Source organism: Haliotis rubra, unplaced genomic scaffold (assembly GCF_003918875.1).
Source record: "Haliotis rubra isolate DU_JTF1 unplaced genomic scaffold, ASM391887v1 Scf255, whole genome shotgun sequence".
Classification (NCBI taxonomy): Eukaryota; Metazoa; Mollusca; class Gastropoda; order Lepetellida; family Haliotidae; genus Haliotis; species Haliotis rubra.
This window is the reverse complement of record NW_025766614.1, coordinates 124,209-147,635: the sequence shown is the minus strand read 5'-3', so window position 1 is coordinate 147,635 and position 23,427 is coordinate 124,209. Positions and strand designations below refer to the sequence as shown.

General features: G+C 49.4%; 1 protein-coding gene across 1 annotated transcript in view; it reads right to left on the bottom strand.

Annotated features, from left to right (window-relative positions):
- The window catches only part of LOC124279723 (serine/threonine-protein kinase mTOR-like), a 73,309-nt gene that overhangs the window by 5,273 nt on the left and 44,609 nt on the right, over positions 1 to 23,427 (bottom strand). The window contains 19 exon segments of the mRNA XM_046715586.1: positions 505 to 567; positions 663 to 798; positions 2,580 to 2,727; positions 3,148 to 3,230; positions 3,417 to 3,539; positions 3,806 to 3,953; positions 12,009 to 12,144; positions 12,359 to 12,533; positions 12,779 to 12,913; positions 13,036 to 13,218; positions 13,470 to 13,592; positions 13,685 to 13,783; positions 14,612 to 14,708; positions 14,838 to 14,935; positions 20,313 to 20,373; positions 20,375 to 20,463; positions 22,184 to 22,301; positions 22,851 to 22,969; positions 23,286 to 23,423. Coding sequence (XP_046571542.1) covers positions 505 to 567; positions 663 to 798; positions 2,580 to 2,727; positions 3,148 to 3,230; positions 3,417 to 3,539; positions 3,806 to 3,953; positions 12,009 to 12,144; positions 12,359 to 12,533; positions 12,779 to 12,913; positions 13,036 to 13,218; positions 13,470 to 13,592; positions 13,685 to 13,783; positions 14,612 to 14,708; positions 14,838 to 14,935; positions 20,313 to 20,373; positions 20,375 to 20,463; positions 22,184 to 22,301; positions 22,851 to 22,969; positions 23,286 to 23,423 — 2,272 coding nt within the window.

The window sequence follows — 23,427 nt, the reverse complement described above, 5'->3', positions numbered from 1 at the left end:
TGACAGTTACACCATGCCACTCCTAGCTAGTTAAATGCAGAAACAGACAAAATGTATTCCTTATTCTCAACTTTAGTCTACTTCACAAACTCAGAAGGAGGAAAAAAATATCTCGAACTGGTAATCAGCTAAAGAAAAAAAAGAAAAATACATATCACCATGGCAAAATACATATAATCCATGTTAGAAACATTATTTGCATTAGAATGGTATTTCTTGCAATGAAGGTTATTTTGATCCCAATACAACCATGAACATTGTAGGCTATAGCTCCTGTCTCTGTCTGCTGTGTCTCCTGTGTGAGTGAGTGAGTGAGTGAGTGAGTGAGTATGGTTTTATGCCGCTTTTAGCAATATTCCAGCAATATCACGGCGGGGGAAACCAGAAATGGGCTTCACATATTGCACCCATGTGGAGAATCGAACCCAGATCTTCAGTGTGATGATCTGACACTTTAACCATTAGGCTACCCCACTGCCCCTCTCCTGTGTGGATCACATGTACCTTGTTCTTGACTTCCGGTGTAGGAGTCTGATCTGTTGGTTTTCGTCTTTGTCTTGGTTGTTGCTGAAAACAATAACAATATATAAATCAGGACATATTGTTGAAACAATCAGTGTTGTACAACTCATGGAAAGACAGAACTACTTGAGTTCCCTCACCATCAACCAGCCTCCAGTTGAGCAGTGGATCGTAGACGAAGGCTTCCAGTACAGCCATCAGACTGTCCTTGTGGTCCCTCAGTACATGCATCACGCTCTCACACGTCATGCGGTAGTTGCCGTCGATACCCGTCACCTGCAAATATATGTGGTGCTGTCACAGGGACTGAAGTCAGCAAGCTAATATACTAATATTCCTAGATGACAAACAGTGACCAAAGTGACTTGACTAGCACAGCTTTGACAGTCTATCACAACATGGCCAGTAATGCCCTTATCCCTTCTGCATGACACCATCCCAGTAATGCCTTTCACATTACTGCATGACACCATCCCAGAATGCATTTCCCCCTATTACATGACACCATACCAGTAATGCCTTTCCCCCTATTACATGACACCATACCAGTAATACCTTTTCCCCTATTACATGACACCATCCCAGTAATGCCTTTCCCCCTATTACATGACACCATACCAGTAATGCCTTTTCCCCTATTACATGACACCATCCCAGTAATGCCTTTCCATCTACTGCATGACACCATCCCAGTAATGCCTTTTCCCCTATTACATGACACCATCCCAGTAATGCCTTTCCCCCATTACATGACACCATCCCAGTAATGCCAGTAATGCCTTTTCCCCTATTACATGACACCATCCCAGTAATGCCTTTCCCCTATTACATGACACCATCCCAGTAATGCCTTTCCCCTATTACATGACACCATCCCAGTAATTGCCTTTCCCCTATTACATGACACCATCCCAGTAATGCCTTTCCATCTACTGCATGACACCATCCCAGTAATGCCTTTTCCCCTATTACATGACAACATCCCAGTAATGCCTTTTCCCTTTCCCACTACTGCATGACACCATCCCAGTAATGCCTTTCCTGTTCTACATGACACCATCCCAGTAATGCTTTTTCCCATGACACCATCCAAGTAATGCATGACACCATCCCAGGAATTGCCTTTATCCGATGCCTTTACTGCAATGACACCATCCCAGTAATGCCTTTCCCTCTATTGCATGACACCATCCCAGTAATGCCTTTCCCTCTATTGCATGACACCATCACGGGAATGCCTTTCCCATTATTGCATGACACCATCACGGGAATGCCTTTACCGATATTGCATGACACCATCACGGGAATGCCTTTACCGATATTGCAAGACACCATCACAGGAATGCCTTTACCGATATTGCAAGACACCATCACGGTAATGCATTTACCGATATTGCAAGACACCATCACGGGAATGCCTTTACCGATATTGCATGACACCATCACGGGAATGCCTTTACCGATATTGCATGACACCATCACGGGAATGCCTTTACCGATATTGCAAGACACCATCACGAGAATGCCTTTACCGATATTGCATACACCATCACAGGAATGCCTTTGCCGATATTGCATGACACCATCACGGGAATGCCTTTGCCGATATTGCATGACACCATCACGGGAATGCCTTTACCGATATTGCATGACACCATCACGGGAATGCCTTTACCGATATTGCAAGACACCATCACGGGAATGCCTTTACCGATATTGCATACACCATCACAGGAATGCCTTTGCCGATATTGCAAAACACCATCACGGGAATGCCTTTACCGATATTGCATGACACCATCACGGAAATGCCTTTACCGATATTGCAAGACACCATCACGGGAATGCCTTTACCGATATTGCAAGACACCATCACAGGAATGCCTTTGCCGATATTGCATGACACTATCACGGGAATGCCTTTACCGATATTGCATGACACCATCACGGGAATGCCTTTACCAATATTGCAAGACACTCTGCTTGACATGTCTTTCCCATTACTGTATGACAACTGCTGAGCAATGCTATGTTAGTTTACACAGTGTCTGGCTCACCTCCATGGCATTCATCAACATTCTGGTCAGTCGGAAGGGAATCTTCTCTGGGAACTTCTCCCTCACCATGGCTACCTCGAAGCAGTCACCAAAGTCAATGTGGATGATTTTGCCGCTCATACGATCTAACATCAGATTTGAAGGGTGCCTGGAAGAGAGACAGATCCAACATCAGATTGGAGAAGTGATCACTTGTCAGTCATTCTTGTCTAGATCTTGCAAACCGTCTCCGTGGTGTAGTGGTTAGAGCGTCCGCCCCGGAGAGTGGAAGGTCGCGGGTTCGATCCCCGACCGCGTCATACCAACAAGGACTGGTCGGCTCGGAGTCAGTATACAGTCAGTATAATGTGTCTGAGTGGGGTATTCATGCTTCACTGCGGCATGGTATCTCAGTGGGCTAGCCTATAAAACCAGCTTCAGTCTGGGCTGGTACAAGCAGCCGCACATACACATATACACGCATGCACGTCGTCATATGAGCAAAATATTCTCAAGCACGACATTAAACCCAATTTCACCTCACCTCACCTAGATCTTGCAGTAGACATAAAAGACAGTTGTTGCTCACCTGTCCCCAAGTCCCAGGACATACCCCACCATAGACATCACGGCCAGCGAGCGGGTGTAGTTGGTCCGACGATCAAACCATACCTGTACAAACAAGATACATATACTGTAGTGAGAAGACAGAGATAATGAATAAGAAGAATCAAGACATGTGTTCTTCATTTAGAGAACATCCCAGATTTACTGGACTTTTCCAACATCTCTCCTTCCAGCACAGGAAAATGTGATTAGTCAGTTCAGCAACACAGAACACCTACATCAGCAACTCACCTCGGAGCTTGGACTCTTGTACCACAGTATCTTGGCCAGGTCATCGCCCTGTGTGTGTTCCAGGGCATGTTCGAACACCTCCACCTTCTGCATCAGGGCCAGGTGGTCATAGTCCGGGGCCATCTGGGGGAGGAGTAAGTGGAATATATCTACTCTGCAGGTAGTGGCATAAAGGAAATACTTGCTACAGGCCAAGAAAACTAATGATACAGAGAATGTTAAACAACAGGCAGTGTGGAGATATACAAACTTGTGATGGCAGATACTTCTAAATGGAGAAACTGAAATGATTATGTTCACTGAAAAACTAACAAGAGATATAGAAGGAGCTAATGCTGATGTTTCAGTGTTTGGACAGCTGCCAAACTGCCCCATGGTCAATCCCTCACCCGCAGCATGAGCCTGTGTTCGATGTTGAGCAGGATCTTCTTCTTCTCACGGTAGTCTCGGATCAAGGAATGTAGAGTATCACAGTGCGGCACCCATCCAATCAGTCCCGAGTTGGTCGACAGAGGGATGGCCGAGAAACGTGTGATTCTGACAAAAGGAAACTCCACATGATGTATACAACATCATCTCAGTTCATTCATTCCCAGTCAGTTTCACTATATTTCTACCATTAAATAGCATGCCAGAAATACCTTCTTTACAAGTTAATATTTATCTATCATATTATGGACTTGATGTTTCAGTGTAAATAACACCACAATCAATCAAGTGAATTTTCAATATTTCATTAACATGACTATACAGACTAAACCATGAGCCAGATTGAAGAGACCTATGTTGTAGCCAGCCCATACCACTGTCTAATAACCAGAACCAGGCTGTGTCTGGTACTGGCACTTCTTGACAGGTACTTAACCAAACCTGAAGAGGTTTTCAATTCTTCGAAGAGAGTTGTCCTTGGGGTACATATTATGCATTTTCCACGCTGAAAATGTCCTGTGACAGTTGTATCAATGTTTTTGAATAAAAAGATTGTACAATAAATATGTAATTTTTTATTTATTATACGGCCCCCCCCACCTCGTGGAGTTACTCTCCGTTGTGCATGCGCACCAACTGGGTAATCACATAGGCCCGTATCATCATTCCTTCTGCTGAATCAATCAGTGAACAGAATTGCGGGAAAGTGGGAGGCCCTACCCCAAGGATCGACTCTCTTCGAAGAATTGAAAACCTCTTCAGGTTTGGTTAATTCTTCTTCATAGAGATCGCCCTTGGGGTACATATTATGCATAAACACAGACTCCCAAAGACCGGAGGCCTGGGAGGAGGGAATTCTGTCCAAGCACATACAAATAGCTATCGTTCATTGAATAATGTAACAGACGCCATAACACTCACCTGTCACATGTCCCAGTTTTCGCCTCGAGAGGCATTATGGGAGGGGAACTGACAGGGAGGATTTGTACTCTCGAAGAGCGACCTGAAAGGTTCGCGATAGTAATTCGCACATGGTGCGAAATGTAAACAAATCCCCACCCACCTTGTGTCGATTAGTGAGCACCTCAGGGGTGAATGTCAAAACGCTCACAATCGACCAAATACTCCGTAGAGGAACGAAATGAGGTTAGTTAGCTCCTATTAGCGGATATGTCAATAAAACTCAGTATTGAACAGCAGCGTCAACAAAACCAATGAACCAAGACTCACTCGGTCAGGGTGGCAGGACACTGTCCACTGGAGAGAACAGAACGGCCAGAGCTCGCACGATTACGGGATTGCGTATCGAGCTGATAATGCCGAATAAACGTGCTAGGCCGGCTCCAAATAGCGGCAGAGCAGATCTCTTCAATGGGGAGTGCCGATGCAAAAGCTTTTGATGCGGCTACTGCCCTGACCGAGTGAGCCTTCAACCCCTCAGGGGGAGGCTTGCCCTTAGCCTGATAAGCAGCACAAATACACGAAACTAGCCAGCGAGACAAAGTCTGCTTGCTCGCTTGCTCGCTTGCTCGCTGGCACACCAGCCTTCCCGCCACCGTAACAACAGAACAGCTGGGTACCAGTACGGATTCCCTGCATTCGTTTGATATAGACTTTGAGGGTCTTACGGACATCCAACGGGTGAGTGCTGCGTTGCAGAGGTCCCGATGTGGAAGGCTGGGTAAGAGTGGGAAGTTCGATAGGAGCTGTCACATGGAAAGCGTGATCGACCTCTTCGGGCGTGTAAGTATCCGGGAGGCTTAATACTGACACGATCAGTGTGAAACACAGTCAGCGCCGGTCGGACGACATAGCATGTAAATCGCCCGACCCTACGCCCAGATGTTACCGCCACCAGAAAAACAGCCTTCCAAGTTAACAACTGAATGGAAATAGCCGATAGGTGTGAGAAAGTGGGACCGGACAGCCAATCGAGCACAATTGACAAATCCCAAGGTGGACTGGTTCGCCTGACAGCAGGTCGAACCCGATCCGCGCCAGCTAAAAAGCGCTGTACGAGAGGGTGCTGCCCCAGAAGAGCACCATCGACAGGGGTGTGAAAAGTGGAAATAGCGGTGGAGTAGCAACGAATGGTCGAAGCGCCAGGCCTTCTTCCAAACGGGCTTGCAAAACTCCAATACTCGGACTAAATCCGCAGAAAAGGGATCTGCAATCCCCTATCTGAACACCACCAGCGCCGCATAGCGGGACCACCTATCCTCATACTGAACGCTTGTCTAAATCCACCGAAGCCAGAATTGTGTCTGCAACTGCTGCAGGAATTCCAGCGTGCCTCGAGGCTAGACCTGACAGAGGCCAAGCCACCCAGTGAATCCTTGGATTGGGGTGGGGCTCCGTTCTGAGTGAGAATGTCTGGTCGTAAGGTAATAGAACAGGAGGCTATACCAGAAACCTGAGAATTACCAGAAACCAGCTCTGTGGACGGCCAAAGCGGTGCCAGTAGCACAAGCAGCCGAGCTGGCTGGGTGGACAGCTGTGAAAGGACATGGGGAATGAGTGGTAACGGGCGGGACGCGCCCAGAGCACTTTGCCCGCCCAATCCAGCAGGAAGGCGCGGCAGCCAACACCCTCAGGTCCGTTATTTGAGAGCAGAACACGGGTGTCTGATGCATCCCGCCCGGACGCAAACAGATCCACCTCGAACGCAACCGCATAACTGGGAGATTACTGTGAATATCTGCCTGTCGAAAGCATCCACTCGCGGGGCCAGGATCCGCGAGAGAGAGCGTCTGCTCGCGACTTTCTCCAGCCCCGGAGATAAACAGGGAGTACCTGACAACGCGCACCGGTCGCACCAGAGGAGAAAGTCCCATGTCTCCCGGAGGAGCGCTGGGGACACCGTGCCGCCTTTGCTTCAGGATGTACAACATGGCCGCCTGGTTGTCCAACTGAAGACGAACCACCTGGCCCTGACATGCTCTTGGAAGCCGAAAACCAACCGCACAGCTCTCAGTTCCAACACGTTGATGTGAAGGTGGGCTTCGGCTTCGACCAGAGTCCGGACACCGACAGACTGCCCAGAACACCCCCAGCCCGTGAGGGACGATCGGTCTGAACTGTAAGAGCTGGCGCCGGATTTCCAAGGGGATCCCCTGGTGAGATTCCCGACATTGGTCCACCACTGAAGGTGAGGTGTCAACCACTCGGGACTGTGAGACTCGGCCCCGGTCCTCCGAAAGTGAGCCCACAGACTTCGCCAAAGCTTGCTGTATAGGGCGATCCTCAACCGCGCCCGCCACACTACAGAGATCGTCGCCGCCATATGGCCCAGTAGACGGAGCCAAGTCCGTGCTGGTGCCTGGGGCTGGGAGAGGAACGAAGACACCATCTCCCGAACTCTGGTGACCCGGTCGGGCGACAAGGAAACGAGATCCTTGTGTGTTTGGAACCTCGCCCCGAGAAAAACCAAGTCCTGGGTGGGTACCAGGTCGGATTTCTTGAGGTTGATGATCCACCCCAGTCAAACTAGAATGTCTATCACCGTGTGAGTAGAATCTAGGCTCGCTGGCTGTGTCAGTGCACCGAGCAACCAGTCGCCGAGGTAAGGGTAACAACGCCTTCCTTTTGCGGCCAGTGAGGGTAGCCGGGACTAACATGAGCTTGGTGAACACCCTTGGGGCAGTGGATATGCCAAAGGGGAGCACCGTGAATTGGTAACACATCCCGTCGTAAGAGAACCGAAGGTACTGCTTGAACGATGGATGTATGGGCACATGCAGATACGCATCCTTGAGGTCGATTGACGTGAGCCAATCGCCGGGCTGAACAGAGGAGATCACCGAGCGCAGTGTCTCCATCTTGAAGGATGGTACTTCGAGCATGCGATTCAACCCCTTGAGGTTGAGAATGGGACGGAACCCGCCGTCTTTCTTCGGGACGAGGAAGTACGTGGAGTAAAATCCCGCCTGTTCCTCTCCCGGTGGTATGCGCTCGATTGCGGACTTGTCCAGCAAAGCCTGGACTTCGTCGCGCAATATGTCCGCCCTTGCCTGACATGACGGCACCGGAGTGCGGCGTATGCCGGTGAAGTCGGGCGGACCTCGCTTCCACAGTGGTAAATGGCCGACACTGACGGTGGACAGCACCCAAGTGTTGTTTGTAGCCTTCTCCCACTCCGGCAACTGGGATGTTGGGTAAGAGCGCGTGCGTTGTCCCGAGTAGCGGAGCTGACTGGGAGTGACACACGGCTGGGTCTACAGCCTGATGGGTTAACGGGAGGTCGGGGCAGACCTCCCGCGCCCGCGAAAAGGCTGGGAGCTAGTCGAAGAGGACTGCTCTTTGCCCTTACCCTTGGCGGACCGGTTCCTCCGCCTACCCCTGCCAAGCGGCCAAAGCCAGCCAGCGGACTCGGGTGTAGGCTGCACCCCGGCGGAGGAAGGTGGAACGGGAGCGCGGGGGCGAGAAGCCCGCGGGTGCTCCAACAAGGTCCTTAGAGTCCTTGAAGGAGGTAGCTGCAGCGCAGCCTCCCGTATGACCTGCTGGGCCCCAGGAAACAGCGTGCCGCTCCCAGACGGTAGGGAAGGGCCAGCAAGGTCTGCTGTGTAGCTGCCGAGTACCGAGACGCCGACAGCCACAGCTGCGCGATCCCCATGACTCACGCACATCACCGTCGACGCAGCTGACCGCAAGGAGTCATGCCGCGAGGTGTGCCTGAACTTCGGATAACTGACGGAGTAGCATGACATGCGGAGAAACGCCTCCAGCATGCCCCCCTCCGACCTCTGGATCGAGGAGAGGTAGGCCTCATGGGACCACGACCCGCACCTGCTGCATAGCGTTCCGTAGACCTCCTCGTAGGTCCGATCGCACGCGATGCTGCAGGGGGGCTCCCGCAAGGCAAACGGGGATGTTAACCGCCCTTGCCGAGCAGCCGGAGCTGCTCCGGAGGAAGCCGAGCCTCCCCCCAAGGCGACCGAAGTAAACACGCACTCATCCACCATCGGAACAGCAAACAGGGAATCCTCCCCCAGCTGGTACCTCCGGACAAGCTCAGGCAAGTCGAAACGGAGGCGAGACCCAGACAGGAGGGGGATAAACCACGTCCTGGACCAACGACGGAAGAATACGGAGCAGCGTCTGCGTAGGCTGCCGAGGGGCAAACGCCTCGCCTGGCAGGCGGAACTCAGCCGAGTCCGAGCGGCTGGCAGGCACCGCGGCCTGGGGTAGGAACTCGGCAATGCGTTGCCGGACCTCCCGCAAAGCCGACAAAAAATGGAAGGCACCCTCCTGCTCCTCAACCTCCCCAGTATCCATGGACTTGGCGCCGAGCCCGAGTCTGAGGCTGGGTCTCCTCGCGAAGAGGACCCGAACCCCGACCCGGTGGGCGGCCTAGCACCAGGCACAGAAGAGAGGGAGGAGCAGACAGAGCGCCCCGCGTCAGCACCTGCCAACTCGCACAGACCCCGGTCCCGAGACGCTGGAGGCAGACCAGGCAGAACAGACGGCGCAGGGACCGGAACCCAAGGAATCCTCAACGGACCCTGCGCCAACTCCGAGAGGGGGTTGCCAGACGCAACGGATCTACAGACGCCTCAAGGCCAAGGGCTTGGCGATCCCACCCCCAGACTCTCCGCCCCCCGCGCAGAGTGGGCGAGGAACTCCTGCCGGAGCCCTCCAACCGACTCATGAACGAGGGACTTCATCGAGTCCACGTGCTGCTGGAACAACTGAGTTATTAACGACATATCAAAACCGCTACTAGGAGCGGGAGAAGGCGACTGGCTACGCGACTTTCGGCCCTTACTGCGAGGCTTTTTCGCTTTGGACGGGGGGACCTGGGTCAGTTCCCCACCCGCCTCACGCATTTCTGTGTAAAAGAGAAAATCCGCCGCCCTTCTCTTCTGGGCCCGGGGGGAAAAGCCCATGCAAATCTCACAGGTTTCTGAGACATGATCCGTTTTCTCTAAACACACGATGCATTTATCGTGGCGGTCGGCCCTGGGGATGCTTTGCCCACAGACCGAACAGGAGGAAAACGCCTAAAAGCAAACACGTAAGCATGTAGCTAACAGCGGACCAGCAGCAAAGATACACGTAGAAAACATTGAAAAATACGTGAAGGCTACCACGGGAAGCAATAATTGGTTCAATACGCAATATTACAACACACCGTGGCACACTAAACTTCCGCCATGGCACAGCAACATGTGCGTAAAACCACGGAAAGTGAGCGTAAAAGAATTAATACAAAGTCACAATTATGAAACAACCGATCCGCGTGAAGCTTTACTGTTCCTTTCAAGGACAGAAAATAAAGACCATACATACAGGTGGTGTCTCAGACATATCTCTTTCAAGTTCTCTTGGAGAGTACAGCGCTGCTCTACACATGTAACACGTCTTACACATGTGAGTGACAGCAGAAGGAATGATGATACGGGCCTAGGTGATTACCCAGTTGGTGCGCATGCGTAACGGGAGGTAAAACCACGAGGTGGGGGCCGTATAATAAATAAAAAAGTTTATTTATTGTACAATCTTTTTATTCAAAAACATTGATACAACTGTCACAGGACATTTTCAGCGTGGAAAATGCATAATATGTACCCCAAGGACGATCTCTATGAAGAAGAATGGCACGTCTTGAGGTCACTGGCATTTCTTGAAGTGATTGTCGGGTACTGCCACGTCTTGAAGTCACTGGTGCTTCTTGAAGTCAATGTCAGGTACTGGCACGTCTCGAAGTCACTGGCACTTCTTGAAGTCATTGTCAGGTACTGGCACGTCTTGAAGTCACTGGCACTTCTTGAAGTCATTGTTGGGTACTGGCACGTCTTGAAGTCACTGGCACTTCTTGAAGTCATTGTTGGGTACTGGCACGTCTTGAAGTCACTGGCACGTCTTGAAGTCACTGGCACTTCTTGAAGTCATTTTCGGGTACTGGCACATTTTGAAGTCATTGTTGGGTACTGGCACGTCTTGAAGTCACTGGCACGTCTTGAAGTCATTGTTGGGTACTGGCACGTCTTGAAGTAACTGGCACATCTTGAAGTCATTGTTGGGTACTGGCACGTCTTGAAGTCACTGTCCTTCTTGAAGTCATTGTCGGGTACTGGCATGTCTTGAAGTCACTGGCACTTCTTGAAGTCATTGTCGGGTACTGGCATGTCTTGAAGTCACTGGCACTTCTTGAAGTCATTGTCGAGTACTGGCATGTCTTGAAGTCACTGGCACTTCTTGAAGTCATTGTTGGGTACTGGCACGTCTTGAAGTCACTGGCACTTCTTGAAGACTCTTGAAGTCACTGTCGGCTACTGGCATGTCTTAAAGTCATTGTCGGGTACTGGCACTTCTTGAAGTCATTGTCAGATACTGGTGCTTCTTGAAGTCATTGTCAGATACTGGCACTTCCTGAAGTCATTGTCAGGTACTGTTGCTTCTTGACGTCACTGTCAGCTACTGGCACTTCTTGAAGTCATTGTCGGGTACTGGCAATTCTTGAAGTCACTGTCAGGTCCTAGCACTTCTTGAAGTCACTGTCAGGTCCTAGCACTTCTTGAAGTCATTGTCAGGTATTGGCACTTCTTGAAGTCACTGTCAGGTAATGGCACTTCCTGAAGTCATTGTCAGGTGAGGTGAGGTGAAATTGGGTTTAACGTCGTGCTTGAGAATATTTCGCTCATATGGCGACGTGCATGCGTGTGTATGTGTATGTGCGGCTGCTTGTACTAGCTCAGACTTAAGCTGGTTTTATAGTGCTAGCCCACTGAGATACCATGCCGCAGTGAAACATGAATATCCCACTCAGACACAGTATACTGACTCCGAGCCGACCAGTCCTTGTTGTACCCATAAATGCCGAGAGCCAGGCAGGGACCAACCATTGTCAGGTACTGGCACTACTTGAAGTCATTGTTAGGTACTGGCACTTCCTGAAGTCATTGTCAGGTACTGGCACTTCTTTAAGTCATTGTCAGGCCCTGTCACTTCTTGGGGTGACTTTTGTTTTCCACAACAACTGTGTCCGCGGACTGCCAGTGGAGCTTCTCAGCCTCCAAACAATAGCCATAGCCATATGTTTTGGTACTTCTGTGTGTCATTTGTTTACTAACATGTGGCTTGGCTAAAGACCAGTAAGTGTAATGTCAGTGGAGCTAGTCTGCCACCTTGATGTGTATGAGATAAGCATGTTACAATGCTTACGTGAGGTTTCTGCGGAAAGTGTCTGGGTTATTCCTGAGGAGTGAGTTGACAAGACCAAACAGCTGCATGACCCGCTCATCTTGACGCAAGTCTTCATGGCCCTTCAGCAGGAACTGATAGTCCTTACCATCACTACCTGGAGGACACAACACAGTCGTTATATACACAGGTACCAGCACTTCACTTAAAACATACAATTCCCGTCTATCACTTATCAAAATAATGGCTAAATATAGTTCAGAGATATTAATAACAGAGAAGAAACTGACAGCCATGATTACTGCTATCGTAGTTCATTTTCCAAAACAAAATCTTGTAAGTTACAAACAGCTTGCTGTGTAACGACATACCATATATGGTAAGTTTGCGTGGCCTCTGTTTGGAGGTGATGACCTGTAGGGAGCTGGCAACTCGCTTGATGCGGACGACGGGCTGGTTGGGCTCGTAGGATCCTGGCACGGCCAGCTCCTGGTCCTCACACTTGAGGAGTTTGGGGGACACATACTGCAGCTCCAGGGACGTCAGCTGGGGTCACACAAATACATATAGCAGTGGACAATGGTTACACTTATGGAGTCTGGGGGAAACGTACTGATGTTACATTTTGAGAATAGGCAACTTTGGCAAAATTGTATGAATGAACCACCAACACCGCCATATACTTCTTTTAAGTATGTTGTTAACAGTAACTTGATCTGCTTTCAAATAACCCATTTTGAGTCTGAGAGAGGAGGATGTACCCGTGGAGCAGACTGAACTGTCTGGGTTACCTGTGGAAGCTGCTTGGAGATCCTTCTGAACACATGGTAGTACAGGTCCCAGGCCTGGGTCAGATCCTTCACGTTCCCCGACCGCTGATACTTCCGACACCAGTCCTGAGCCTCCATCAGGTCCCGGCCATATGCCTGAACAAGAACACAAACATGGTCAAACTCATATGTTACTGCATCAGACTGAATCGTCAATAAAATCACTTTCTTTCACATGTTTTACTTGTCACACGACAACAGACAATACGAGCACTGACCTGATTAAATGATGTCTCCTTGAGAGTCTGTGGGCCTCGTTCTATCATGGCATGTAGAGGTTCAAGGGTTGCGAACATGCCCTTGACGTTCCTCTCCCCGAAGTAGAGCCGCGATGCCTCCTCCAGACCCTCATGCCACAGCTCATGCCACAAGATGGCAACTCGGATCAGCTCCTCTGAAACCTACAGGAAACAGATGGGCTGTCTAAGACCCCTGCACTAGTCATTCAGACATCTATGGTCTAACATATATTACTAATTGACAACATCAAAATGATCAGAAAGAAAATGTCAACCCATTAAGAATGCTCATTGATGGTAGCCTATTGGCAAGATGACGTAAACAGTTTGTGATGACATCAACAATGGATGGCGATGTATCATATCTGACACCACATATATCTACTTGGCCAGCATGACACACACATACTGACCAGCATAGCTTGCTGTACCAGGTTGTTGCTTCTCTCACACATGTTCTGCAGGATCTTGTTGGCAGCTGTCTGGCGGGCCACTACATTAGACTTGGCTGCCACTGTCAGCGGGTAGATGAGAGCCTGCAACAGTAACAACACAGTACACATCTCCATCACCCCATCTTCAGTATATCTTAACACAGTCATGTACAGGTACCTGGGTTCCAGCTCACCTGAGGATGATGTTTGCCAATGTCGATGAGCAGCTGATGGATGAGCCGGCCAACCAGGTTCCGGGGAGTGTCAATCCTGGCAATCAGCTGGGGAATCACCTGCAACACAGAACTTGGCATAGCATCATCTCCTCATCAGCTCCTTCACATGTACGTAAACAGCACGTAATTATGCAAACCATATACATGAAAACGTTTTGTCAGGGTATGAACATAAAATCCCCATTTACTGACAACTTCATCGGGGGGCAGTTTGACTGAAACCTTAGCCTCAATGTCCTGTTCAGCTGCTGGCATCATGTTTACATAACTAGTGTTTGAAGAGCATAGGATTGAATTTGATATTGCTCTTGAATAAAGAGATTATCACAACTTAGTTGTCAGGGAAAGAACATATCGCCCCCATTTACTGACAATGTTATCAGGGACAATTTCACTGAAACCTTCTCCTCAGTTTCCTGTTAATGCATGGTTTAGCTTACACACTGAAGTAGCTGGCATGGTTTAGCTTACACACTGAAGTAGCTGGCATGGTTTAGCTTACACACTGAAGTAGCTGGCATGGTGGTTACAGGATCCTGGTTTACAAAGGGGACAGCATTTGATATTGCTCTTGAATAAAGAGATTATCACAACAGAGTAAGTGACACTTCTGTCATAGTCTCCTCCTCTGTGTCAACAAGGATCAACCCGTGAAGATCTGGGTTAGAATTGGTGTTATACAACCCATGCTTGTCGTAAGAGGCGACTAACGGGATCGGGTGGTCAGCCTCGCTGACTTGGTTGACACATTGTATCCCCAATTGCATATATCGATATTCATTGTCTGGTCCAGACTCTGCTATTTCCAGTCTGCCTCCATATAGCTGGAATATTGCTGAGTGCGCCATTAAACAACAAACAATCAACAAGGATCTGTTGCACTACCTGTAGCCAGTTGTCGATCTGGATGGTCTTAATGCCCTCCACCAGCGCCTCATGCACCTCCGGCCACTGCCCGAAGTCAAACCACACCGTCAGCAACCTGAAACACAACATATTAAATTTGGAGGGTATGACATCACTTGAACTGGTAACTCTGTATGAATTTCACAGTCTAAACAAACATTTCATAAACCTTACGAGATGTGTGTGGAGCTCCTGTCAGTCTCACCTGAGAGTATCCTGGAGGCTGTTCTGGGAGTCGAGGGCTATAGACCGGAAGAAGCCTTGTACTGCTGGTACACAGTACTTGTGGATCTTGGCGGAATTCTGAGGGGTACAATTTTCAGCAAATGATCAAAACTTGTCAAACAGATAAGAATTATCTGAAGTTTCTGCTAGATGTTATCAGATTATGCAAATACTAGTAGGTTATGACTACTAGTCTCATCCATTGGTTCATTGCCTAAAGCTGCAGTCAGCTATATTCCAGCTACTTGACAGTATCGAGTCTGGACCAGGCAATCCAGTGATAGATATCATGAGCAATTGCCCACACCACCAGGGTAGGAAGACACCAATCAACCGGTCACTAAGCCCGACCAACTCCCTTGTATGACAAACTTGTATGATACAACTCCCCACACCAACAGGGTAGGCAGACACCAATTAACCGGTCACTAAGCCTGACCAACCCCCTTGTATGACAAACTTGTATGATACAACTCCCCACACCACCAGGGTAGGCAGACACCAATCAACCCGTCACTAAGCCCGACCAACTCCCTTGTATGACAAACTTGTATGATACAACTCCCCACACCAACAGGGTAGGCAGACACCAATCAACCCGTCACTAAGCCCGACCAACTCCCTTGTATGACAAACTTGTATGATACAACTCCCCACACCAACAGGGTAGGAGACACCAATCAACCGGTCACTAAGCCCGACCAACCCCCTTGTATGACAAACTTGTATGATACAACTCCCCACACCAACAGGGTAGGAGACACCAATCAACCGGTCACTAAGCCCGACCAACCCCCTTGTATGACAAACTTGTATGATACAACTCCCCACACCACCAGGGTAGGCAGACACCAATCAACCCGTCACTAAGCCCGACCAACCCCCTTGTATGACAAACTTGTATGATACAACTTCCCCACACCACCAGGGAAGGAGGACACCAATCAACCCGTCACTAAGCCCGACCAACCCCCTTGTATGACAAACTTAACCAAACCTGCAGAGGTTTTCAATTCTTTGAAGAGAGTCGTCCTTGGGGTACATATTATGCATTTTCCGGCTGAAAAATGTCCTGTGACAGTTGTATCAATGTTTTTTGAATAAAAAGATTGTACAATAAATAAACTCTTTTATTTATTATACGGACCCTACCTCACGGAGTTACCTCCCTTAGCGCATGCGCACCAACTGGGTAGGCTCCTAGACCCGTATCATCATTCCTTCTGCTGAATTCTTATCAGTGAACAGAATTGCGGGGAGGTGGGAGGCCCTACCCCAAGGACGACTCTCTTCAAAGAATTGAAAACCTCTGCAGGTTTGGTTAATTCTTTTTCAGAGAGATCGTCCTTGGGGTACATATTATGCATAAACACAGACTCCCAAAGACCGGAGGCCAGGGAGGAGGGAATTCTGTCCAAGCACACTCAAAATATAGCGATCGTGATCATGGAAAAAATTGAACAGACGCCATAACACTCACCTGTCACTGACCCAGTTTCGCTCGCGAGAGGCATTATGGGAGGGGAACTGACAGGGAGGATTTGTGCTCAAAGATCTACCTCTAGCATAATGAGACATTGCACGTAGTGCTAATATCAACGAAAAGTTTCGACCCACTAAGTGGCTTCTTTCATGAGAGCACCGTGAGGGGAAACAAAAATACCACTCACTAACGATACAGTAACTCCAGAGAGAATCGAAAAGGGGTACAGGTTCTCTGAGTGAGCTCACATTAGCAGACATGTCAATAATGGAATCTTATTGTACAGTAGCGCCAAAACAAACCAATAAACCAAGACTCACTCGGTCAGGGTGGCAGGACACTGTCCACTGGAGAGAACAGTACTGACCAAAGTTTGCACGACACGGAATGCGACGAGCTGATAATGGCGATAAACGCGTTTGGCCGGCTCCAAATAGCGGCGAGCAGATCTCTTCAATGGGGAGTGCCGATGCAAAGCTGTTGATGCGGCTACTGCCCTGACCGAGTGAGCCTTCAACCCTCAGGGGAGGCTTGCCCTTAGCCTGATAAGCGGCACAAATACACGATACTAGCCAGCGCAGACAAAGTCTGCTTGCTCGCTGGCAGACCAGCCTTCCCGCCACCAGAATAACAGAACAGCTGGGTACCCGTGACGATCCCCTGCGCTCGCTTGAGATAGACTTTGAGCGCCTTCACGGACATCCAACGGGTGAGTGTCAGAGGAGTGGTCCCCGATGTGGAAGGCTGGGTAAGAGTAGGAAGTTCGATAGAGCTGTCACATGGAGCGTGGATCGACCTTCGGTCGGTAAGTATCTGGGAGGCGAATACTGACACGATCCGCAGTGAAACACAGTCAGCCGGGTCGGACGACATAGCATGTAAATCGCCGACCCTTCGACCAGATGTTACCGCCACCAGAAAACAGCTTTCCAGGTCAACAACTGAATGGAAATAGCCGATAGGTGTGAGAAAGTGGGACCGACAGCCAATCGAGCACGATCGACAAATCCTAAGGTGGACTGGTTAAGCCTGAGAGCAGGTCGAACCGCCGCGCCAGCCAGCGAAAGCGCCAGACGAGAGGGTGCTGCCCCAGAAGAGCACCATCGACAGGGTGTGAAAAGTGGAAATAGCGGTGGAGTAGCCGCGAATGGTCGGCCGCCAGGCCTTCTTCCAAACGAGCTTGCAAAACTCCAATACGGACTAAATCCGCAGAAAAGGGATCTGCAATCCCCTTATCTGAACACCAGCCGCATAGCGGGACCACCTATCCTCGCACTCGAACGCTTGTCTAATCCCACCGAAGCCAGAATTGTGTCTGCAACTGCTGCAGGAATTCAGCGTGCCTCGAGGTTAGACCTGACAGAGGCCAAGCCACCCACTGAACTGCGGATTTGGGTGGGCCCGCTCTGAGTGAGAATGTCCGGTCGCCAAGGTAATAGAACAGGAGGCTGAGCCAGAAACCTGAGAATTACCGAAACCAGCTCTGTGACGCCAAAGCGGTGCCAGTAGCACAAGTAGCCGAGCTGGCTGGGTGGACAGCTGTGAAAGGACACGGGGAATGAGTGGTAATGGCGGAACGCCCAGAGCACTTTGCCCGCCCAATCCAGCAGGAAGGCGCCGGCAGCCAACGCTTCTGGGTCCGTATCCGAGAGCAGAACACGGGTGTCTGATGCGTCCCGCCGGACGCAAACAGATCCACCTCGAATCCACCCGCATAACTGGGAGATTACTGTGAATATCTGCCTGTCGAGCATCCACTGCGGCGGGCCAGGATCCGCGAGAGAGCGCATCTGCTCGCGACGCTCTCCAGCCCCGGAGATAAACAGGGAGTACCTGACAATCGCACTGGTCGCCCAGAGGAGAAAGTCCCACGCCCGGAGGAGCGCTGGGGACACCGTGCCTCCCTGCTTCAGGATGTACCGACATGGCCGTCTGGTTGTCTAACTGAAGACGGACTACCTGGCCACGGACATGCTCTCTGAAGCGCTCGAATACCAACCGCACAGCTCTCAGTTCCAACACGTTGATGTGAAGGTGAGCTTCGGCTTCGGACCAGAGTCCGGAAGCCGACAGACTGCCCAGAACGCCCCCCCAGCCCGTGAGGGACGCATCTGTCTGAACTGTGAGAGCTGGCGTCCGGATTTCCAAGGGGAACCCCCTGGTGAGATTCCCGACATTTGTCCACCACTGAAGGTGAGGTGTCAACCACTCGGGGACCAGACAAGAGGGGATCGACCACGTCCGAGACCAACGATGGCAGAATGCGGAGCTGCGTCTGTGAGGGTTGCCTAGGGGCAAACGCCTCGCCAGGCAAGCGGAACTCAGTCGAGTCCACGCAACCAGCAGGCACCGCGGCCTGGGGTAGGCCCTCGGCAATTCTCTGCCGGACCTCCCGCAAGGCCGAAGCAAAACGGAAGCCGCCGTCATGCTCCTCGACCTCCCCAAGCTCCATTGCCTCGGCGTCCGAGCCCGAGTCAGAGGCTGGGTCTCCTCCGTAAGAGGACCCTAACCCCGACCCGGTGGACTGCCTAACGCTAGGAACCACAGGAAGGGAAGAACAGACAGACTGCTCCACGCCGCCAGCGCCGTCTCCGAGACGCTGGAGGCAGGCCAGGCAGAACTGGTGCCTCCGCTCATGGGGGGGTGCGCAAGGACCGAATACCAGGAATACTCAACGGCCCTCGCTAGCCCAGCCGAGAGGGGACTGGGAGCACCTCCTCTCCGAGCAGCCGAAGCGCCCGGATCCGGCCAGAGGCAACGGATCTACAGACGCCTCAAGGCTGAGGGATCGAGCCGAGCCCGGCGATCCCACCTCGACTCTCCGCCTTCGGCCCGAGTGGGTGAGGAACTCCTGCCGGAGACCTCCAACCGACTACACTAACGAAGGACTTCATCGAGTCCATCTGCTGCTGAAACATAGACTCCATCAGTGACATGTCAAAACCACCGGGTGGCAGGAGAGGGGAAGGGCCACGGGATTTTTTCTTTTTTTGACACACGCTTGGACTTAGACGGGGAACCCGCGCCAGGTCCCCTCCCGCCCACGATTTCTCAAGCGATAGAACAAGGTGTCGGCAGCCCCCTCTTCTGGGCCCGGGGAAAAGGCCAGACAAATAGGGCAGGAGTCAGCCTCATGGCCTGTCTTCTCCAGACAGGCCACGAATAGGTATGACTGTCGGCCCGGGATACTCCCTCACAGACCGAACAGCATGAAAAGGCCTGAAACAAACACGCAAACATGTTAGTTAACGCGCCAGCAGCATATAAACACGAGAAAACATTGAAAAACTACGTGAAGGTTACCACGGAAAGTAATAGTTGGTTTTAATACGCAATATTACGACCACATGGCACGCTAAACTTCCCGCCATGGCAGAGCAACACGGCGTAACCACGGAAAGTTCAAGCGATTTTGTATTAATACAAAGTCACAATTATGAAACAACCAACTGTAAAGCTTTACTGTTCTTGTTTTAGACAAATAAAGACCATACATACAGGTGGTGTCTCAGACATAGTCTCTTTTAACAGCGCCGTACGGCTCATGAATGGGTTATTTCAAAACACGTCTGTTCACGGCCGTGACAGCAGAAGGAATGATGATACGGGTCTAGGAGCCTACCCAGTTGGTGCGCATGCGCTAAGGGAGGTAACTCCGTGAGGTAGGGTCCGTATAATAAATAAAAGAGTTTATTTATTGTACAATCTTTTTATTCAAAAAACATTGATACAACTGTCACAGGACATTTTTCAGCCGGAAAATGCATAATATGTACCCCAAGGACGATCTCTCTGAAAAAGAATTGTATGATACAACTCCCCACACCACCAGGGTAGGAGGACACCAATCAACCGGTCACTAAGCCCGACCAACCCCCTTGTATGACAAACTTGTATGATACAACTCCCCACACTATCCGAGTAGGTAGATACCAATCAATCCCTCGTATGACAAGCTTGTATGATACATACTGATTCTGGTTTCGGTGAGATGACTAGTTCCATAACCGGGCCTGGCTATGGCTCCCTTATCCCCAGAGGGTGTGGTGCTGGAGGAATTCTGCTCCTTCTGCTTGTAGAACAACACAGCCTCGTAGTTCATCAGTGCCCACGCATGCCAGGCCTGGAACACACACACTCCAATAAACATCTGCAGACACTGTTACAGGAGGTTACCAACTCCAGTAAACATCTGCAGACACTGTTAGAGGGGGTTACCTACTCCAGTAAACATCTGCAGACACTGTTACAGGAGGTTACCTACTCCATTACACATCTGCAGACACTGTTAGAGGAGGCTACCTACTCCATTACACATCTGCAGACACTGTTACAGGAGGTTACAAACTCCAGTAAACATCTGAAGACACTGTTAGAGGAAGTTACTTACTCCATTACACATCTGCAGACACTGTTACAGGAGGTTACCAACTCCATTACACATCTGCAGACACTGTTAGAGGAAGTTACCTACTCCATTACACATCTGCAGACACTGTTAGAGGAAGTTACCTACTCCATTACACATCTGCAGACACTGTTAGAGGAAGTTACCTACTCCAGTAAACATCTGCAGACACTGTTACAGGAGGTTACCTACTCCATTACACATCTGCAGACACTGTTAGAGGAGGTTACCTACTCCATTACACATCTGCAGACACTGTTACAGGAGGTTACCAACTCCAGTAAACATCTGCAGACACTGTTAGAGGAGGTTACCAACTCCAGTAAACATCTGCAGACACTGTTAGAGGAGGTTACCTACTCCATTACACATCTGCAGACACTGTTAGAGGAAGTTACCTACTCCATTACACATCTGCAGACACTGTTACAGGAGGTTACCAACTCCATTACACATCTGCAGACACTGTTAGAGGAAGTTACCTACTCCATTACACATCTGCAGACACTGTTACAGGAGGTTACCAACTCCAGTAAACATCTGCAGACACTGTTAGAGGAGGTTACCTACTCCATTACACATCTGCAGACACTGTTAGAGGAAGTTACCAACTCCAGTAAACATCTTCAGACACTGTTAGAGGAAGTTACCAACTCCAGTAAACATCTGCAGACACTGTTAGAGGAAGTTACCAACTCCAGTAAACATCTGCAGACACTGTTACAGGAGGTTACCAACTCCAGTAAACATCTGCAGACACTGTTAGAGGAAGTTACCTACTCCATTCATGTTACTGGTTCTTGTCCAAGTTAAACTGCCTGTGTTGGGCTTTACAATTTTCTAGATCTTTAATAGTGAAGGAGGTATGGTGTTATGCCGTTTTCAGCAATATTCCAGCAATATCATGGTGGGGAACACCAGAAATGGGCTTCACACATTGTACCCATGTAGGGAATCGAACCTGGGTCTTTGGTGTGATGAGCAAATGCTTTAACCACCGGGCTACCCTGCCACTCCTAGATCGTTAACAAAGCTCAGTATACCAGTAACCTCTTTTACAAAAGAGAAAGTTCAAACTACACACGACATGTAATGCCTCTCATTTCTATGCAGGCTTTGTGTGGTGGGGAGATTACAACGCCTTTTACTCTTGTCCAAAGCATTTTGAAAAATACATGTTAATAAGATGATCTCTCTAATGACTTGCAGTTGGTAGATGTACAAATGGGCTTGTCAAAATCAAAAACCAAAATGGTAAAAAGGTCATTTATGTCATTCTAAAAAAACACATGTAACATAGATAATCTTGTTCTATTATTGCTTCAACACCATCATGTACAATTACAGACTTACATTCTATAAATGTCATAAAATTGGCAAAGATTTCCAAAAGATTTGATGAGACGCACCACAGTGTATTTCAAACAACACGTACCCTGTACCAGTTCTTGTCATGCTGAGTAGCCAGACTGTAATACTCCAACACTTGGGGGATAGAATCCTCCGATATACCGTTCAACTCCTCCGCCCAGCCTCCCAGACAACGATAACATCTGTACACAGAAACACAGGGTAACTCACACAGGACAATGTGTCGGGTGAGGGACGTCATCAGGATTTACGAGGAATTGTCACCTTCACTTGATGCATTGACGTATGTGAATATATATATGCAAAGTCTCACAAAAATACAAACACATCCAGTTCTTCTAAGTTCCCAAATTTTAATACCCCATCATGAATTTCAAGTCAGAAAACATTACTTCAAGACATCCTCTTTAACTGCAACAGAACTGTAAATGTGCAACACTAACTAACAATGAACAATACAACCATATTTCACAAGAACCCTAAAATGACCTTGGCCTTTTTCAGACATACCAACATTTCAGGTTTGTTAGATGCGTTTTTTATGTCTGGAGAGGTAGCCATATATCAGACACCATGTTCTAGAAAACCCTACAAGTTGACCTTGACCTTTGAGTAATCTTGAGCAAAAGGTTTCTTTAGTATAAATACATTCTAACAAAGGGTAAATCCAATCAATTAGTAGATCAGTATGTTCAGCGTAACTTATGGAACTGAGTGAACACAATGTGTACCTGGCCAGCAGCTTGTTGAGCTCCAGTCTCTGTGGAGCATCCTCTGGAGCCATGAGTTGGAGTGACTTGGTCTGGAGCGACTGACGTACAAAGTACTGCAACATGCTGAAGGCATTTTCCTGCAAAACACACCAGCATTTGAGTGCCTTCCTCAACAAGAAGAGTAAGCCCTGCTCCACAAAGTAATCTTACCTCTACGACAATCATAGGTCTAGTGAGGAACATCCCACTGGGACATGTATCAATACTGACAATACAGTCATGGTGGGATCTGCTCAAGAAGCGTCCAACCCCTTGGCTATCATCTTCTACAATCGAGACTACTGTAACAGGCTAACAGTGTGCAAACATAACAGAAGTGGTTTTTGAATCTTGGCTGCACTGATAATTTAAAGGTAAAGATTGAGTTTGGTGATTTTCCGGATGGAATCTGACCTTCTGATTGCTGCCCGTCTGCCACATATGTTTGAGGTAGGCGAAGGTGACCTGTGGATGCGTGGTAGGGATGTGCTTATCCTTGTTCTTTTCAGGGTCCATCCCCAGTAGAGTGACCAGAGTCTTGTGAGACAGGGCCTGC